Source organism: Ictidomys tridecemlineatus, chromosome X, assembly GCF_052094955.1.
Source record: "Ictidomys tridecemlineatus isolate mIctTri1 chromosome X, mIctTri1.hap1, whole genome shotgun sequence".
NCBI lineage: Eukaryota > Metazoa > Chordata > Mammalia > Rodentia > Sciuridae > Ictidomys > Ictidomys tridecemlineatus.
The window spans coordinates 13153589-13171588 of NC_135493.1; the positions used below are offsets into that span (position 1 = coordinate 13153589).

Genomic DNA, 18000 nt, shown 5'->3' on the forward strand with positions numbered 1-18000 from the left:
ATTATGTATGTAATTTTCTTCAGTGGAAATAGAATTTTTGTTGTTATTTTTGGGGTCCTGGGGATTAAACCCAGAGTCCATACATGCTAACATGTGTTTTACCACTGAACTACACTTTCAGTTCTGGAAATTGAGGTTTAAAATCAAGTTTTATATATATATATATATATTTATATATATATATGTGTGTGTGTGTGTGTGTGTGTGTAAAATCTACATATTTGATGTGTGTATAAAATGCATGACATATACTAACTTCATTTAAAAAATATTTATTTTTTAGTCATAGTTGCACACAATACATTTATTTTATTTATTTTTCTGATGTGGTACTGAGGATCAAACCCAGGGCCTCGCATGTACTAGGTGAGCACTCTACCACTGTGTCACAATCTCAGCCCCCTAACTTCATTTTAAAAATTTGTACTGGGAATTGAACCAGGGATGCTTTTTCACTGAGTACATCCTCAGTCCTTTTTAGTTTTTTATTTTGAAACAGTGTCTCACTGAGTTCTGAGGCTGGCCTTAGAGTCACTGGGATTACAGGTGTGCAACTCTGCACCCAGTTTTCCCAGCACCATTTGTTGAAGATGCTATCCTTTTTCCATTGCATGCTTTTAGCCCCTTTGTGAAATATAAGATAGTTGTAATTTTGTGGATTTGTCTCTGTGTCCTCTATTCTGTACCATTGGTCCACCTGCCTGTTTTGGTACCAGTACCATGCTGTTTTTGTTACTATTGCTCTGTAGTATAGTTTGAAGTCTGGTATCGCTATACCTCCTGATTCACACTTTCTGCTTAGAGTTGCTTTTGCTATTCTGGGTCTTTTATTTCTCCAGGTGAATTTCATGATTGCTTTATCTATTTCTACAGAAATGCTGTTGGGAGTTTGATTGGCATTGCATTGAACCTATAGAGAACTTTTACTCACACTTTTTAAAAATTTTTTTTATAGTTGGATACAATACCTTTATTTTACTGTGGTGCTAAGGATGGAACCCAGGGCCTTGCACATGCTAGGCAAGTTCTCTACCACTGAGCCACTTCCCTAGCCCTGTACTCAGACTTTTTGATGACACTTAGAAGGAATATTTGGGAACAGTTTTGAGTTTGTACTTGCAAACCACATCACGGATTAGTTATAGCAAAGAGTAGCAGCCCTGTTTTTTATTTTTGATTTTGCACTTGTCAGTTTACAAAAGAGGGCTAGTTTTGCTTCCTTTGTTAATATGTTGGAAGTACTATTAACAGGTGTTGTGTGTTCTTCTGCATTCATTATAACTAAAAAGTAAGTCATTTTAATTGGATTTACTGTTGCAGATGCTGTGTACTTCAAAATTAGATTTTCTGAACTCCAGCGGACATTGAATAGCCACAGAGTAAGAGATCTGGCATTTAGTCATATGTCTACATGCATATTAGCTGCTCTCCAAAGGTCTGATATTATAATAAAAAAATTAAAAAGAGGCTAATGTAAATATCTATAACTGAATAGTATGTTAATAATTATTTAGTTGGTTTCTGTGGCTATAGTAGTTGGGAACCATCATTACATCTTTAAGTTCATGCTCAACCATGTACCTATTCATTTGCACTTTGGGGTTCTGAATGATGATTTGGATGATTTATAATGCCCTCCTCAGAAGCCTTTTTCTCCATCTATTGTTAAGGAATAATCTGGAACTTTCAAAACTGTGTGATGAAGGTTTTTTTTTTTTCTTTTTTAAAATTGAGCTTTCAGAATTACCCAAGGAGACTAATTCTCATTAACAGTCCTTTTCATGTCTATGTATAGTTTTGGAGATGATGCCAATACATGGTTTAAAAAGTCCCTTTACCATAGATCTGGCATTTAGCAAAGATTTTGTCATTTTTCAATGAAGTATACATTTCAAAAAGCATGATCAAGTCACAAAAGAGCTTTAGCACTGGAGAATACTAAGAAAAGGCTCTACAGTGTAGGTTTTTATTTTCATATCTGTGAGCTTCTTCACATTGTATACGGACTTTATAAGTGGTTTTAAAGGTGGAGAATGAACTTTCAGAATCTTGTATTTTAATTACAGTACTTCATATTTCCATGTCTTTGGTTTATATATATACATATAAACATGTACATATCAGTGTTTACAAAAGTTATTTCTTCACTTGCAACATAAGGAAACATGTATGGTCCATGTAAAGGTGAGGAAGCTTGCTATGGTACTACTCTCTTCTTTGGGAGCAGGTCAGAAAACTTTTGAATAGTATAGAATTATAAAGAAAGTCATGTACAAAAGTATCTCAGGAGGGATTCATGATAGGTTAAGCTATAAATCTGTTTTTGTTTTTCATTTGTTCTTTGTGATCTATTTTATCAGTTTAGATGTCTTTTCACTGTGTGCTCACAGCATCCGGGGCTCAATCCTATTGTAACACTTATCTGTCTGGCCTGGAACTGCCTCCAGCTTGTAGGTGAAGAGCCCAGTGAGTTCTGTTCAAGTGTTGTAACTCGTTTCCGTACCCCAGAACCGCACATGGCATAGATAGGAGCCTAACAGAGATTTGCTGAAAGAACAAATACATGAATAATTTGAGTGGCTGATACATAAAAGAAACACTTGAAGTTGTGTTGAAATGTTGATTCCTGTTTGTATTCCTGGACTTTCTTTGCATTTCTTATCTTCTACAGGTATGCTTCATGCTACTGGGGATAAAACCATCCCAGGATTCCTTCCTTCAAATCACAATTGAAAGGCTGAGCATCTGAGAGCAGCTAGCTCTGTGGATGTTCTTTCCTAATTTTGAACCTGTTCATAATCATGTGCAAGTGGTAAAATGAGGTTGGTTGGATGCATATTTGGTTCTAGGCAATACTTTTGAATATGTTTTTTTAAAAAAAATATTTATTTTTTTAGTTGTAGTTGGACACAATACCTTTATTCCATTCATTTATTTTTATGTGATGCTGAGGATCAAACCCAGGGCCCTGTACATGCTAGGAGAACGCTCTACCGCTGAGCCACAATCCCAACCCCTGAATATGTTTTTGACATTACCCATGTCTAGAATACCATCTCAGAGTTCCTTTGATCCTAGTTGTCACATCTAACATTTCTTTTTTCATTTTAGACTGTTGTCACCCATGTTTATCCTTCAGCTCTTATCAATGTGAAACTGTATATGATATGTTTTTTTACAGTTATTAAAGAATTTTTAAGATGTCTTTCAAAATGAATGGTTTGTGAAAAATGAAAAGTAAACCTGTGGGAAGTGCCAAATCCAAATCCCAAAACTCATCTATAATAATTATATTGTTATATTTATAGGTACTTACTAATGTCAGATTTTTTAAAAAATGCTGCTTAAGTCATGGAGGTAGGAGATTATTAAATTGCCCTTGAAATGTACATTTTATATATTACAAATGTAGCAGAAAATCTTTTCGAATGTTTCTTGGCCATTCCTATTTTTTCTTTTCCATTTGTCTATCAGGTCATTTGCCTTTTTCTTGTTCACTTATAATATGTTATATATCCTTGATTTTAGTTGCTTTTATTAATCAGGTACACGTGTTGCAGTTATCATTGTGGCTTGTTTCATCCTCTTTTTTTTCCGCTGCTGGAGATTGAACAGAGTCCTGCATGCTATCACTGAGCTGTACCTCCAACCCCTTATCAAATTTTTGTAATCATGTCTTTTGGTGAAAGAAATTTTTTATGGTTTGTGCTTCTTGTATCCTGTTTAAAAAATGTATCCTCCTTGCAGTTTATATACAGATAATATTCTGTGTTTTCTCTCATTTGGCTCTCAGAGCTGTAAGATCTGAATCCTTACCAATGCATAGCCATTAAAACCAAGGTCTGGGGACTGAAGGTGGGTAATTCTCTAGCACTTGATTAGCATGCAGGAGCCCCTGCTTACCATCCCCAGCACTGTAAACAAACAGACTAAGAAAAACAAGCTCAGTCACCTGGAATTGCCAAATGCCCTAGAGGCAACTGTCATTCTGCTATTCTTAGTTGGCTTCTCCCTCATAATATTAGCTGGAGTAACAGTTTTGGCCTCTGAGGATTTCCTTATCTTTCCTACCAGTTCAGCTATGCATTAAAAGTGATCTAATTTTATTTTTCCCACCTTATTTTTTGTTTTGTAGTAGGAAGATTTTCTAAGATTTTTAGTTCCCTATTTTTCATACTTTGAAGTTCAATATTTTTTAGAATATTCAAATATGATAACAATGTTAGAGTTTTTCCTTATATACAAGATTTAAGATACAGATAAGAAAACATGATCCATTACCCTATTTGCAGGTGACTTAATAGGGAAAAGATGGGAGTGGTGTTCTGAGTCTGGAGCAGTTTGTGATTGGGGAAGGTGATGCAGAATACAAGTCTTTGCCCAGTTATAATGTTGTGCTCATCATTGTCAGACACTGTAGGAATCCACACATTATACTAAACCTTTTAAATTATAATGCTGTTTTTCTTTATTCTATAACAGTGGTGAATGTTTATTGAGCAGTTACCATATACTAGGCACTGGTATGAGTGCTTTGTACATATTACAAAGTTTACTCATAATAACCTTGTGAATTAGGTACTACCATTTCCCCAACTAAATAACCAGAGAGTTTAAACTGTGTGCCCAAGGTCACATAAGTACCAATAGGTAGAGCTGGAATTCAAATTCATGCAGTCTGTTTCTAGAGTATGCACTTATAGGCACTATGCTGTTTGAGTTATATAAGAAATACTTTCGAGACTGGGGTTTTAGCTCAGTGGTGGAGTGCTTGCCTAGCATGTATGAGGTACTGGGTTCGATTTTCACACCACATAAAGGAAAATCAATAAAATAAAGATACTGTATCCACCTACAACCAAAAAATATTGAAATAAAGAAATACTTACTTGTTCAGAAAAGTCAGAATTTAATGTGTATATATCACCCAAGAGAAGAAAATACAAATATAACCACTGTGTTAACATATTGGTACATGATACTGTGATATCATGGTGGTTTTTTTTTTTTTTTTACAACCTTTGCCATTTTCTCCTTAGCATACATTTCCAAAAAGTGAACATAGGTCTTCTATTCTTTTTTCTTTTTTTCTTATTTTGAACTGGGAATTTAACCCAGGGGGCTTTATCACTGAGCCACATCCCTAGCCCTTTTTATTTTTTATTTTGAGACAGTCTTGCTAAGTTGCTTAGGGTCTTGTTACTAAGGCTGGCCTTGAACTTTGGATCCTTCTGCCTCAGCCTCTTGGACCACTGGGGTTACAGGCATGTGCCATCCTATCCAGATCTTTGATTCATTTTTAGTTATATTTTTGTTTGTGATGGATGTGGCTATCCATTAAATTAACTTGTCCTTATAAAAAAATCAATTGGCCCTTCATATAAAGGCTAATTTTTTGACTCTAAAAGAGTCTAAAAGACTCTATTTTTTTGATCTTTATGCGTGTTCTTATGCTAGTACCACACCATCTTGTTTATTGTAGCTTTTCACTGTTTTTAAATCAAGATTCTCTTTACTAAGTTTTGTTTTAACATGATTTTGGCTAATCTGGCTCCCTTCATTTTTGTGTGAGTTTTAGGATCCACTTGTCAATTTCTGCAAGAGAAAAAAAACTGGCTTTCAGTTTGAACCTATTTGTCAGTTTGGGGGTATATTACCACCTTAGTAATTTTTTTTTTATTAATGAACATGGGATAGTTTCCCATTTCTTTGATTTTTAATTATTTTTTGATAATGTTTTATAGTGTTTGAGTATGTTTTACATTTATACTTTGCACAATGAAAAGACAATTGATTTTTTTATATTGATCTTTTTGGTATCCTTGCTGAACTTGTTAATTCATTCTTACAGGTGTATGTGTGTGTGTGTGTGTGTGTGTGTGTGTGTGTGTGTGTGTGTGTGTTTATTCCTTAGTATTTTCTACATACTAAATCATGTCATTTTCGAGTAGAAGTAGTTTAGCTTTTTTGGGGGGGGAAGTAATTATGTATTGGGGGTTCCCCAAGCCCATAGCAAGTTAGATGATTTGCTAGGTAGACTCAGAAGACTCAGAATATAGTCACACTCATGCTTGATGTTTATCACAAAAATGTATATGTTTGTGTGTGTGTATATATATACACACATTTATTTATTTTTGGAATTTCCTATCTTTCCTTTTTTATTATTGTATTTGATTGGTTCTGTGGCACTTAGTACAGAGATTTGGGCAAAAAAAGAAAAACTGAATCAAATATGATTACATTCAGATCTAAGATACACTACATCCCTACCATTTTTTTTTGTCAGGGTTGCATGCTTGGTTAACACCTTTATACAAGCTAGTTGCTTGTGGATCAGAGGCCATCCAGAAGCCTGCTTTCCTTCTCTGGAGGCCCAGCTCATGTGTCACATCATCTATGAAACCTTTTTCTCCCTGTCTCAGTTTAGATGTAATAATCTCTCCCCTCCTGGGTCTGTAATATACATTTCTATTATAGCATGTATCTAAAATTGTGGCTAGTAATTAATGTGTCATATATTCTGTTAATATTTAAGCTTTGTAAGATGAGGGACTCTGTTCATATTTCCATGGGCCACAGCATCTAGCCAAATAGGAACTCAGTAGATGTTTCCTGAATTGAATTACAATGAATTAGAAAGAGGCCCCAGTAGATGTTAGCAAAAGGATTTAGCATGACTCCTGCTTTTATATTGTACAGAATTATGCTAGTGTTTCATAATGTGTCTTTATTGCAGAACAAAGTACCACATAGTTTGTTCTACTGTAGTCTAATGGGAATTCATTTTGTGATGGTTTCAGAATTACACTTTTATTTGTTCCACCTTTTAAAGCATAACATTTGTCAAGACAGCACTTCAAATTGTTGCATGTGCTAAGTCATTACTGTTTACAGATGGTGTAGAGTATCTGTTGTTCAGAATCAAAAGGAGAAATTACTCTCATAGAATCCCATCTGCTTTGCAGCAGGATGTAGTACTCACAAGCAAAGCTAATTTTATCTGCCTTACACATCAGCAGTAGGGAACTTTCAAAGAGATGATTGCTAAAAGTAAATATCACTGTAAAGAATTTCAGGCTGTAAAAATAATGAAGTTTCTCATAAAAGATTATTGATAATTTAAAAAATATTTAATTTTTAGTTGTAGTTGGACACAATATCTTCATTTTATTTATTTATTTTTATGTGGTGCTGATGATCGAATCCAGGGTCTCACACATGCTAGGCGAGCACTCTACCACTGAGCCGCAATCCCAGCCCCAATAAATATTCTTTTTTACATTTTTTTTAAATTGTCGGTGGACCTTTGTTTTATTTATTGATATGTGGTGCTGAGAATTGAACCTAGTGCCTCACACATGCTAGGCAAGTGCTCTACTACTGAGCCACAACCTCAGCTCTGATAAATATTCTTGATATGGTTTGGAGTGAAACCCATCCTAGAAGAAAAATAGGAGTTCATGAGGTCATATTTAGTTAATAATTTACATTAAAACTAATTGAGTGTATTTGTTTGAGTATAGATTATAGATGGCCTATATGAAGATTAGGCAACCACTCAGATGACATCATAAAAGCTTTTCTAAATCTTCTAATATTTTCTACTTTATGTCCAAACTGTACCTGGCACCTGGCAGTTGTTCACTATGAGTATCTTAAATTAATAAATGTGTGAACTGCAGCCTTTCTCAGCCTGTTCCCTACTCTGTAGGATGGGGATTTTAATATCTACCTTGGAGGATAGATTCTAAGATACAGGGAAACTGCATGTAAAGTGCCTGTGCAGTGCCTGTGCAGTGCCTGGCAAATGCTAGGAGGTCTACAAGTGATGTCTATCATTAATCATTTGCTACACCCTCTGCCCCCATTCTCTTATTGGTGGTGACAGCGTGTTGATTGCCATGATCTTTCTAGTTGTCATTTCCTCCATTTTCCTTTCTATTTTTAATTTTTTTATCTTTCATTTAAAAAAAATTGTTGTTGTTGATGGACCTTTATTTTATTAATTTATATGTGGTGCTGAGGATCGAACCCAGTGCTTCACACATGCCAGGTAAGTGCTCTACCATGAAGCTACAACCCCAGCCCTTATCCTTCAGTTTTGCCTCTCATTTGTTTTTAGGAAAACATGTAAGAATAAAGGCATTTGCTCATTTAAGCAGTTTATTTGCCTTGGCTGTGTCGTGCTTGGACAAAGTGGTATCCATGTACAGCATGGTTCACAACTTGGAATCTTTTTTTTAATTTAAAAAATATTTTTTAGTTATAGATGGACACAATGTCTTTATTTTATTTATTTATTTTTATGTGGTGCTGAGGATCAAACTCAGTGCCTCACATGTGTTAGGCGAGCACTCTACCACTGAGCCACAACCCCAGACCATAACTTGGATTCTTTTATCATATATGAACAGGAATCCCAGAGAGGGGATAAATGGACATGAGAGAGTCACTGTGAAACAAAAGCTGAAGGGTTGAATTATTGCTATTATACTCCAGGATCTGAAGTAAAAATGTTTCTTTTTTTATTTTTTGTAAAATGGGCAGGCTTGTAGATACCAGTTTACTTAATTTTTTTAAATGATCACTTTCTCTATAGGAATCATTAATAAGCTCAGTAGAATTTAAAATCCTGTAAATGATAATCTATACTCCAATTACACAGCATAGACTCTTAGAGAAATAAGACCAGAAAGATCAATTCCAACCCAACTAGATTCTTGATTGTCCTCTGTAGCAACTCACCACAGAGCTGCTTGGTCTTTTTTTTTTTTTTTTTTTTTTTTTAGTATATATTTATTTTAGTTGTTGTTTGACCTTTATTTTATTAACTTATATGCAGTGCTGAGAATTAAACCTAATGCCTCATACATGTCAGGGAAGTGTGCTACCTCTGAGCCACATCCCCAGCCCCTGCTTGGTCTTTGAACACTGCTAGTGATGGGGAAAGGCTTCTTCATTTACCATGACAGTCATTTTATCTGCAGTCAGTTCTGACATTTAGAACAAAGTATTTCTTCATTTAAGGTCTTTATAGCTTTCTTTTTTAAAAAAAATTTTTAGTCATAAATGAATCTTTTATTCAGTTTTTTTTAAAATTTATATGCAGTGCTGAAGATCGAACCCAGGGGCTCATGCATGCCAGGCAAGTGCTCTACTACTGAGCCACAGCTCCAACCCCCTGTTTGTCTTTCTTTGAGTGGAAAAACCAACTAGCCAGCCAACCAACCAACCCTCAAACCAACCAATCAATCAAAAGAATAATTGGTCAAATAGATTTGGAAAATACCACATACAGAGCCTATACCCAAAGTCATAATGTGTCATATCAAAGCATCTTTAATCTTCAAATATTTCATAAACTTATTTGATTATAAATCTTTACTTTTGCCCAGAACATCTATCCAGGAATAGTTTAGAACAATATTTGGTACATATTAGATGCTCAGTAAATACTTGTTTTTAAACAAAATTGAATGAGGGCTATGGTTGTGGCCCAGTGGTAGAGTGCTTGCCTCACACATGTGAGGCATTGTGTTTGAGCCTCAGTGCACCATATAAAAATAAATAAAATAAAGGTATTGTCCATCTACAACTAAAAAATATTTTTTAAAATTGAGTGAATACAAAATAAATCTTTATGAAATTTTCAGTACACTCTGGAGTATTATGACACATGTTCTGCATATCTGCAAGTGACACAAGCAAAATGGAGCAACTGATTGGATGGGTATCCCTTCTTTCTCTCTGTGAACCATTCCTGATATATTAATTTCCATACTTTGTATGACTTTAAAAATTCTTATTTGAGTACTGAGCTTATATCCTCATTTGCACAACTACCTTTTGTATTAGAAAAGAAACAAGTAGCGGTTTATGGTGAAGACAATATGAGCCTGACTCTTGCTTTCTTATCATACATGTAGAACAAATGATTCGGCAAGTGCTTTTCTTATCTTTTGTTCTCAGTTTGTACTTGATTGTGTTTGATTGTACAAGCATGAGGTTCTTCTGCAGAGCTTTTTAAAAAAACTTGATAGCATAAAGAGTTTTTTAAGCTCATAGTTCTACAGATTCAAGGTTATGCTTTGGCTCTGGATGGGGATCTTATGATTGTTTCTATCACAACAGGAGCGTGGCTGTGGAAGGAAGAGATGGTATTGCTAAACAGGAAGCCAGAGCTTCAGGAGTCCCATAAGGATTACCTTAATCCCTTCAGTGGGAAGCTTCCCCAGTGACCTAAGGAGCTCCCTCTAGGTCCCACCTCTTATTCAGCAGAGCTCTTAAATGATGATCTGCTCCACTAAAATGTTTTAATTAAAGGGTATTTATAAGATTATTTATTGAGTTACACCCTTTTTTTTTTGCCTTCCCAACCAGCAGTATTTCATCTTAGCAAAGTAAGGAGAAACACACTCTTTTTTTTTTTTTTTTGTAATGGAACTTTCAACATGGGGCAGCTTGACAAACTTCTTATGAAACGTGCATCTGGTCAGCAAGGAACATGCTGTAATGTGGTTTAATCCAGCTTTGGTGATCTAGGCCTTTTATTTCTCATGCTCTGGAGTAAAAGAGTTTAAAGGGTCAGCAAGAGAAACGTTATAAATCATATTTGTTCTCAGTTTTGCATTTCAGGAGGAAATCGCATGGAAATGCAAGAGGGCCAGATACAAAGCAGGGTAGAATTCAGTGTCACAACTTTCTCAGAATCCAGTACTCGTTACTTCTCTTTATTTTCAGCAACACTGTCACCTCTGTGACTGCTCAGCGATGACCCCATATCTCCTGTGTTATTTTCTCTCTGTTCAGTGTTTTCAACCCAGAACCTGATCATTTCTTTTTTTTAAAGAGAGAGAGAGAATTTTTAAAAATATTTATTTTTTTTTTTTTAGTTTTCGGTGGACACAGTATCTTTATTTTTATGTGGTGCTGAGGATTGAACCCAGCGCCCTGTGCATGCCAGGTGAGTGCGCTACCTCTTGAGCCACATCCCCAGCCCCCTGATCATTTCTTAAAGTACTTATTTCTTTACACACATATTTTAGTTGTTGATGGACTTTATTTTTATTAATTAATTAATTAATTTCTTTAAATTTTTTTGTAATTGTAGATGGACAGAATTCCTTTATTTTATTTGTTTATTTTTATGTGGTGCTGAGGATCCAACCCAATGCTTTGCACATGCTAGGCAAGCTTCTGCCACTGAGCTACAACACTAGTCCTATTAATTTATTTTATTTTTTTTTATAATATTTATTTTTTTAGTTTTAGGTGGACACAATATATTTTTTAAATTTTTTTTAAAGAGAGAGAGAGAATTTTAATATTTATTTTTTAGTTTTCAGCAGACACAACATGTTTGTTTGTATGTGGTGCTGAGAATCAAACCCGGGCCACATGCATGCCAGGTGAGCGCGCTACCGCTTGAGCCATATCCCCAGCCCATGGACACAATATCTTTATTTTATTTTTATGTGGTGTTGAGGATCAAACCCAGCACCTCGCACATGTCAGGCAAGCGCACTACTGCTTGAGCCACATCTGCAGCCCTAATTTATTTTTTATGTGGTGCTGAGAATAGAACCCAGTGCCTCACACATGCTAGGTAAATGCTCTACCATGGAGCTACAAACCCCAGCCCAGTAACATCTCTTTTAATCATGATTTCATCCTTTTTCATTAGTATGGAAATGTGTTATTTATTTATTTTTGAAACCAGCAACGTTCAATCACTCAGCCACATCCTCAGCCCTTTTTAAAAATGTTTTATTTAGATACAGGGTCTCCTTGAGTTGCCTAGGGCCTCTCTAAATTGCTGAGGCTGTCTTTGAACTTGCAATCCTCCTGCTTCAGCCTCATGAGCTGATGGGATTACAGATATGTGCCACTGTGCCTGACTAGAAATGTTATTTTGTTGGCACAATTCTGGGAGATATTTTAGATATAGAAAACACCATTATGTTTTTATATATCTGTGGATTTCACATGTTGGATCTCATAGAATGGGTATAATAAGGGGAGTGGCGGGGAGTGACTTACTTAAGATTATAGAGCAACAAAATTGCTGAGCTAACACAAGGTCCTGGTCTTCCTACTCCTAGCCCACAGCCTTTTATTTTATGCCCTGAGGCCTCTCTTATTGCATGAATGTCTGAATTGTAGAGTAAATAGATATAGTTTCTATAGTTATGCAAGAGTCTAATGATATGGGAGGACTTGACTTGCACATATTAGTACTTCCATATCTGTCATCTGACATAAAATTCATATATATTCATATATTACTTTTTATTTTTGGTACTGGGGATTGAATCTAGGGTCATGTTAACACTGAGCTATATCCCCTAGTTGTGGTGTTTTTGTTTTTGTTTTTCTGAGGCAGGGCCTGTCTTAGTTGCTGAGGCTGGTCTTGATCTTGTGATCTTCCTGCCTCAGGCACCTGGCATCAATTGCTCTTTATAGGTATTTCTACTAATAAATCAGGGGAGAAATTTGGATCTCTTATTTTATAGGCAAATTTTTATGTCAAATGATCTTTCATTTAAACCTTAGACTGTTGTCAGTTTTATAGGCTTATGAGGACAGGGAGAATTCGAGCCCTTTTTCCACTATCCTTCTTCCATGTCTCCATGCCTAAAACTATCAATATGTGACACATATTTGTGGCTGCTAGAAACATTCTTTTACCTGAGGAAACATGCAACATTGATAGAATAATTGCATATGTCAGTATGTATGCTTTGGCTTAGGACATGACAAGAATCTAATATTACAAGACATTTTTAAGAATGGATTGTATGTTCTGACCAATTGCAGGTTTGTAATGGCTTGTAGCTTCCTGTCAATTAATTAATTTATGTTTCAAAAGGGGTGGGGTGGTCATTCTGTAACAGAGACCCTATTCTACTGTCTCATGTGTCATCAAGAATCTGTTTATTTAATTCCCTTGGGAAGGATTGACCTTGATAAACCACATCCAAATGGTATGATTTGAGGAACACTACAAGGGTAGTATGTCATCAGTCTCACACCATCAGAGTCTAGGACTTTGAAGACACTTTTTGTCAGAGAGCAGGTGAAAAAATATGGCTTCAGTAAGAGACATGGAACTGCAGGCACTAAACTCAGCAATCCAAAATAGCCTGGTTCAATGACCTGTTTTCTTTTAAAATGTTATCCTTATTCATGGACCAGAAGCAGATAATGGACTTTGATTTTTGGCTCCTGTAGAGTTTCGTAGATTTGAACATGACAAGTTAGCACTTAAGATCTGGGACAACTAAAATATATTGAATAATGCACAGGCATAGTTTCATTTATAATGATAAAAAATGAGTTAACCTGCTATTGTATATCAAACACCTACTCTTATGCCTGATATTTCACATTTCCTTGGCAGAGTACCTTATGAGGTAGTGTAATTATTCCTGATTTATAGATGAGGAAATTGAGACTTAGAGGGGGCTTTAACTTGCCTAGGGTTATATAGCTAGTAAATGCAACAAGCTGGATTTGAATCCAGGCCTTTGTGACTCAGAAGACCACAAGGTAAGTTGCCTCATTGTACTCTCTGAAACACCTTCCTGACTTATAAGATGCATAAAAATATCTACATCAGGGTTATTTTGAGGATCTTAAAGGTGCTTTGTTGTTAATAATAAAGCTTTGTGGAATGAAAGGCACTATCAGAAGAAGACAATGTGCTACAATATCTCAACGTGACTATCCATCCTTGAAATAATTCCGGATGTCCTGGAGTTTTCATCTTTGCCCTTGGCTTTCTGGTGAGTGAGAGCAGTTTATGTCCCGGACGTAGATTGAGAAGTAGGTCACGCGTCCTACGTGCCTGGTGATATTTTTAAGAGCATAATTTCCGTGCCTTATAGCTGAGAGGAGGAAAGAGAAGATTAGCAGTGTGTCTGTGGATGGAGATCTGCTGGAGCTCCAGGGTTGTTTTGGCCACATTGAGAAATCATGTATATGTTTTCCCCTGTATTTTAGCATGGATGTTATTTCCTCTTATTTCTTATTTGTTATAGAAACAGAGCTGCTCCTCCGTGTAAAGGACATCAGTCATTTCTTAATGCAAGACATCGCCTTCCTGTCTGGTAAGCAAACTTTCTCATGTATTTAGTGTAGACAAATATATGAAATGATCAGCAGAGTTAGTTTGGCACTTATAATTCTCTCTCTCTCTCTCTCTCTCTCTCTCTCTCTCTCTCTCTCTCTGTGTGTGTGTGTGTGTGTGTGTGTGTCTGTATGTTTGAAAAGCATTATTTTAACATATATGAATATATTGTACACCAGTTGCTAACCAAATGGACATTTAGAGACTAATCAGAGGTTTTAAAGACGTTTAAATGTATGATTAGAACCAACCTTAACTACTCTTATACTTTTGGTTTTCAGACAAGGCTTCAGACATCCATGACGGGGAATATATCTTGTAGGTAGGCACAGGGTGAGTGAGAGAGTGGCGGCTGAGGTAGCTTCTTTGAGGTTTTTCTCCTTCACTGTTGCTCCTATTACTCAAAGGTTTATTGCATATGTTGACAGGTGATCCTAATTAAGCAGCAAGCATTAAGTTTATTTTTAGGCTTCATTTACATATGATGAAATTTACTTTTCTCAAATAGGTATATGCATTTTTCTATAATTTTTAAATATTGCAGTGAAGTACATATAACATAAAATTTGCCATCTTAAACACTCCTACCTTTTTTATACTGGGGATTGAACTCAGGGGCACTTGACCACTGAGCCACATCCCCATCCCTATTTTGTATTTTATTTAGAGACAGGGTCTCACTGAGTTGCTTAAGGTCTTGTTAATTTGCTGAGTCTGGCCTCAAACTTGAGATTCTCCTGCCTCAGCTTCCCAAGTCATTGGGATTTCATACATGTGCTATGATGTCTGGCAGAATTTCTTTCTTTTTTAAGGCTGAATTACATTTCATTGTATATATATACCATACTTTGTTTATTCATTCATATTGATGGATACATGGATTGCTTCTGCCTTCACTATTGTTTCTAATGCTTCTAAGTAGCATTATATATTTTTAGAGATATAATTATAGTAAACCACTCTGCCCGTTTTGCTTCTGGTCATATTCTAGAGAAAATTTTGCTTAAAAATAAGCACATTATTTTTTAGATATTATAGTAATTCGAATGATACCATTATACATTTTATTTATTTATTTAGCTATTAGGGATTGAACCCAGGGGCAGTTTACCTCTGAGGCATATCCCCTGCACTTTTTAATTTTTATTTTGAGACAGAGTTGTGCTAAGTTGCTGAGGCTAATCTTGAATTTGTGGAGGCTAGTCTTGAACTTGCAATCTTCCTGCCTCAGCCTCCCTCCCAAGTCACTGGGATTATAGGTGCGTACCACCATGCCTGGCCTACATTTTATTTATTATATTAAACAGATAAAGAAAAAGTTACCAGAATATGCATTGCTTTTATGAAAATGGTATTTTCTAGGTATTGATAGTACAAGAAGCTATCTTATTTATTTCTCCTACATGCTCATTTTAATAAATAAGCATTTACTTTGTAGGTAATACTAATCGGACACTTTAGTCTGGCTTCTGGTTTTTGATGATCATAATTAATTGTAATTGTGAATTTGGGGTGATTTATTTAATGTGGTTTTATATTTTATTTTACACAGTATATAACAGCACTTCCTTATCTGTGATTTTACTTTTTGTAGTTTCAGTTACCTGTGATCAACTATGGTCTAAAAATATTAAATGAAAAATTCTAGAAATAAGCAATTCCTAAGTTTTAAATGGTACACCATTCTGAAATCTCATACTGTCCCACTCTGTCCCACTTGGGATGTGAATCATCCTTTTGTCTAGTATTTCCACGCTGTGTAACTAGCTTGTTAGTCAATTAGTAACCATGTTTGTAGGCAGATTAGCTGTCATGGTTTTACAGGGCTTATGTTAAGTAACCCTTATTTTTCTTAAGAATAGTCCCAAAGCACAAGAATACTGATACTAGGGCTGGGATGTAGTTCAGTGATAGAGTGCTTGCTTGGCATGTAGAAGCCTTTGGTTCCATATCCAGCACTGCAAATCCCCGCCAAAACAAAAAATAATAATGATGCTAAAAGTGATACCAGGGCATAAAACATGGAAGGACAGATTAATTTGGGGACTATGAGCAACCCTGCAGGGCATATAGGAAAAAAAACATTTTTAGTAGGATTGGTACTCCCTGTGGTTTTAGACCCCCAGGGTTTTAGAATGCATTCCCCATGGATAAAGGGGGATTACTGTTCTGTCTTAGTAAATTTAGTGGTATGTTAGGTTTACTTTTAAGATTTAGAGATTTTACTTAAGATTATCAGTGTTTTCCAGTCTGGAGTTGTAACTCAGTGGTAGAATATTCAGCTAGCATGTGAGGCCTTGGGTTTGACCCCTAGCACTGCAAGAAATAAACAAAAGTTTATCAGTGATTTTTTTTTTTTTGAGCTGGGGATGGAACCCAGAGCCTCATGAATGCTAGCCAAGTGCTCTGTCACAGAGCTACAACTGCCTGCCCCTCAGTATTTTCTAAAGGATTCTGAATTACAATCTTCCTCAGAGTTTGCTGCTCCCTACCCTTCTCCATACTTTTCATTCCTTATCTGCTTTTTTTTTAATTGTAGTTGTAGATGGACAGAATGCCTTTATTTTCTTTATATGTGGTGCTGAGGATCGAACCCAGTGCCTCTTGCATGCTAGGCAAGCGCGTTACCCAGGCCCCAGCCCCCTTATCTGCTTTTTGTATTTATTTTAAAAATGTTTATGGTTTCTTTTGAGGAAAATGTTCCCAGAGAGAAAAATAATTAAAACTTCCCAATTAGAGTATAAATATCTTTTGTTGTTTTCTCACAAATTTACTATCTAGTACAGTACAGGTGCTGAGTGGTATATAGATTAATCAGTGATATTTTACCCCTATAGGAGCCAAATATCCTTTCCTTTGATGGGTGTAGTTTGCATTAGTATTAAATTGTTCTGTCCTAAACTAGAGTGCTCGTCAGCTTTCTTAGCAAGTTTGTAGTTATATTTTCTACATATAGGATATATATTTAATTATATATTATTTATATACTTTGTTCTATATCATGCCTTACCTATAGAAGCCCTTTGTTTAATAATTTGCTAAACCTTTTGGCTCAGGGTTGTACAGTTTCTCTTTTGAGTTCTTTGAAAACTCTTAGGTGGATTCCATTATTCTTACTGATTATTTCCATTCTGCTCTTTAATTCTAGGATACCATATAGCAAAGATTAATGCTTTTTTGATTTAATAATCTTGATTTGTTCAATTCAAAAGATAATTTGAGAACTATCCCTCAAGTTTCCCTTAGTAAAGATTAAGATAAATAATCAATTTGATTTTTTTTTCCCATGTGCACTAGAGAAAAGTGTGTATCTTGTTTTCATTTGGTGGAGGGTTCCATAGAGTTCATTTAGGTCATGTCGGTTGAGAGTTTGTTCATTTATACAGTATCCTTGCAAATGTTTTGCTACATGTTCTATTAGTTATTGAGAGATGGGTGGTTAACCACTTAGCCATATCCCCAGCTCCACTAACCCCTTCTTTTTTGGTACGGGGATTGAACCCAGGGGCACTTGATCACTGAGCCACATCCCCATCCCTATTTTGTATTTTCTTTAGAGACAGCATCTCACTGAGTTGCTTAGGGCCTCACTAAATTGCAGAGGCTGGCTTTGAACTCATGATCCTCCTGCCTTAGCACTGGGATTATAGGCATGTGCCACTGTGCCCGGATCCAGCCCTTTTTTCTATTTTTTTATTTTGAGACAGGGTCTCACAAAGTTGCTTATGGCCTTGCTAATGCTGAGGTTGGCTTTGAACTTGCAATCCTCCTGTTTTAGCCTACCAACCACCTGGGATTATAGGCATGCACCACAGTACTCGGCTGAAATTTCTGACTAAATTGTAGATTTATCTATTTCTTCTTGCCAC

General features: G+C 35.8%; 1 protein-coding gene across 14 annotated transcripts in view; it reads left to right on the forward strand.

The window, feature by feature from the left end:
- The window catches only part of Mcf2 (MCF.2 cell line derived transforming sequence), a 153541-nt gene that overhangs the window by 13505 nt on the left and 122036 nt on the right, over positions 1–18000 (forward strand). For 12 of the 14 annotated variants that reach the window (XM_078034204.1, XM_078034201.1, XM_078034198.1 and 9 more), the window contains exon 2: positions 14043–14111. In XM_078034204.1, the coding sequence (XP_077890330.1) occupies positions 14043–14111 (69 nt within the window). Of the gene's footprint in view, positions 1–10947; positions 10967–13871; positions 13953–14042; positions 14112–18000 lie in introns of those variants that run through there. The other 2 variants (XM_078034200.1, XM_078034203.1) reach the window with 2 other exon arrangements.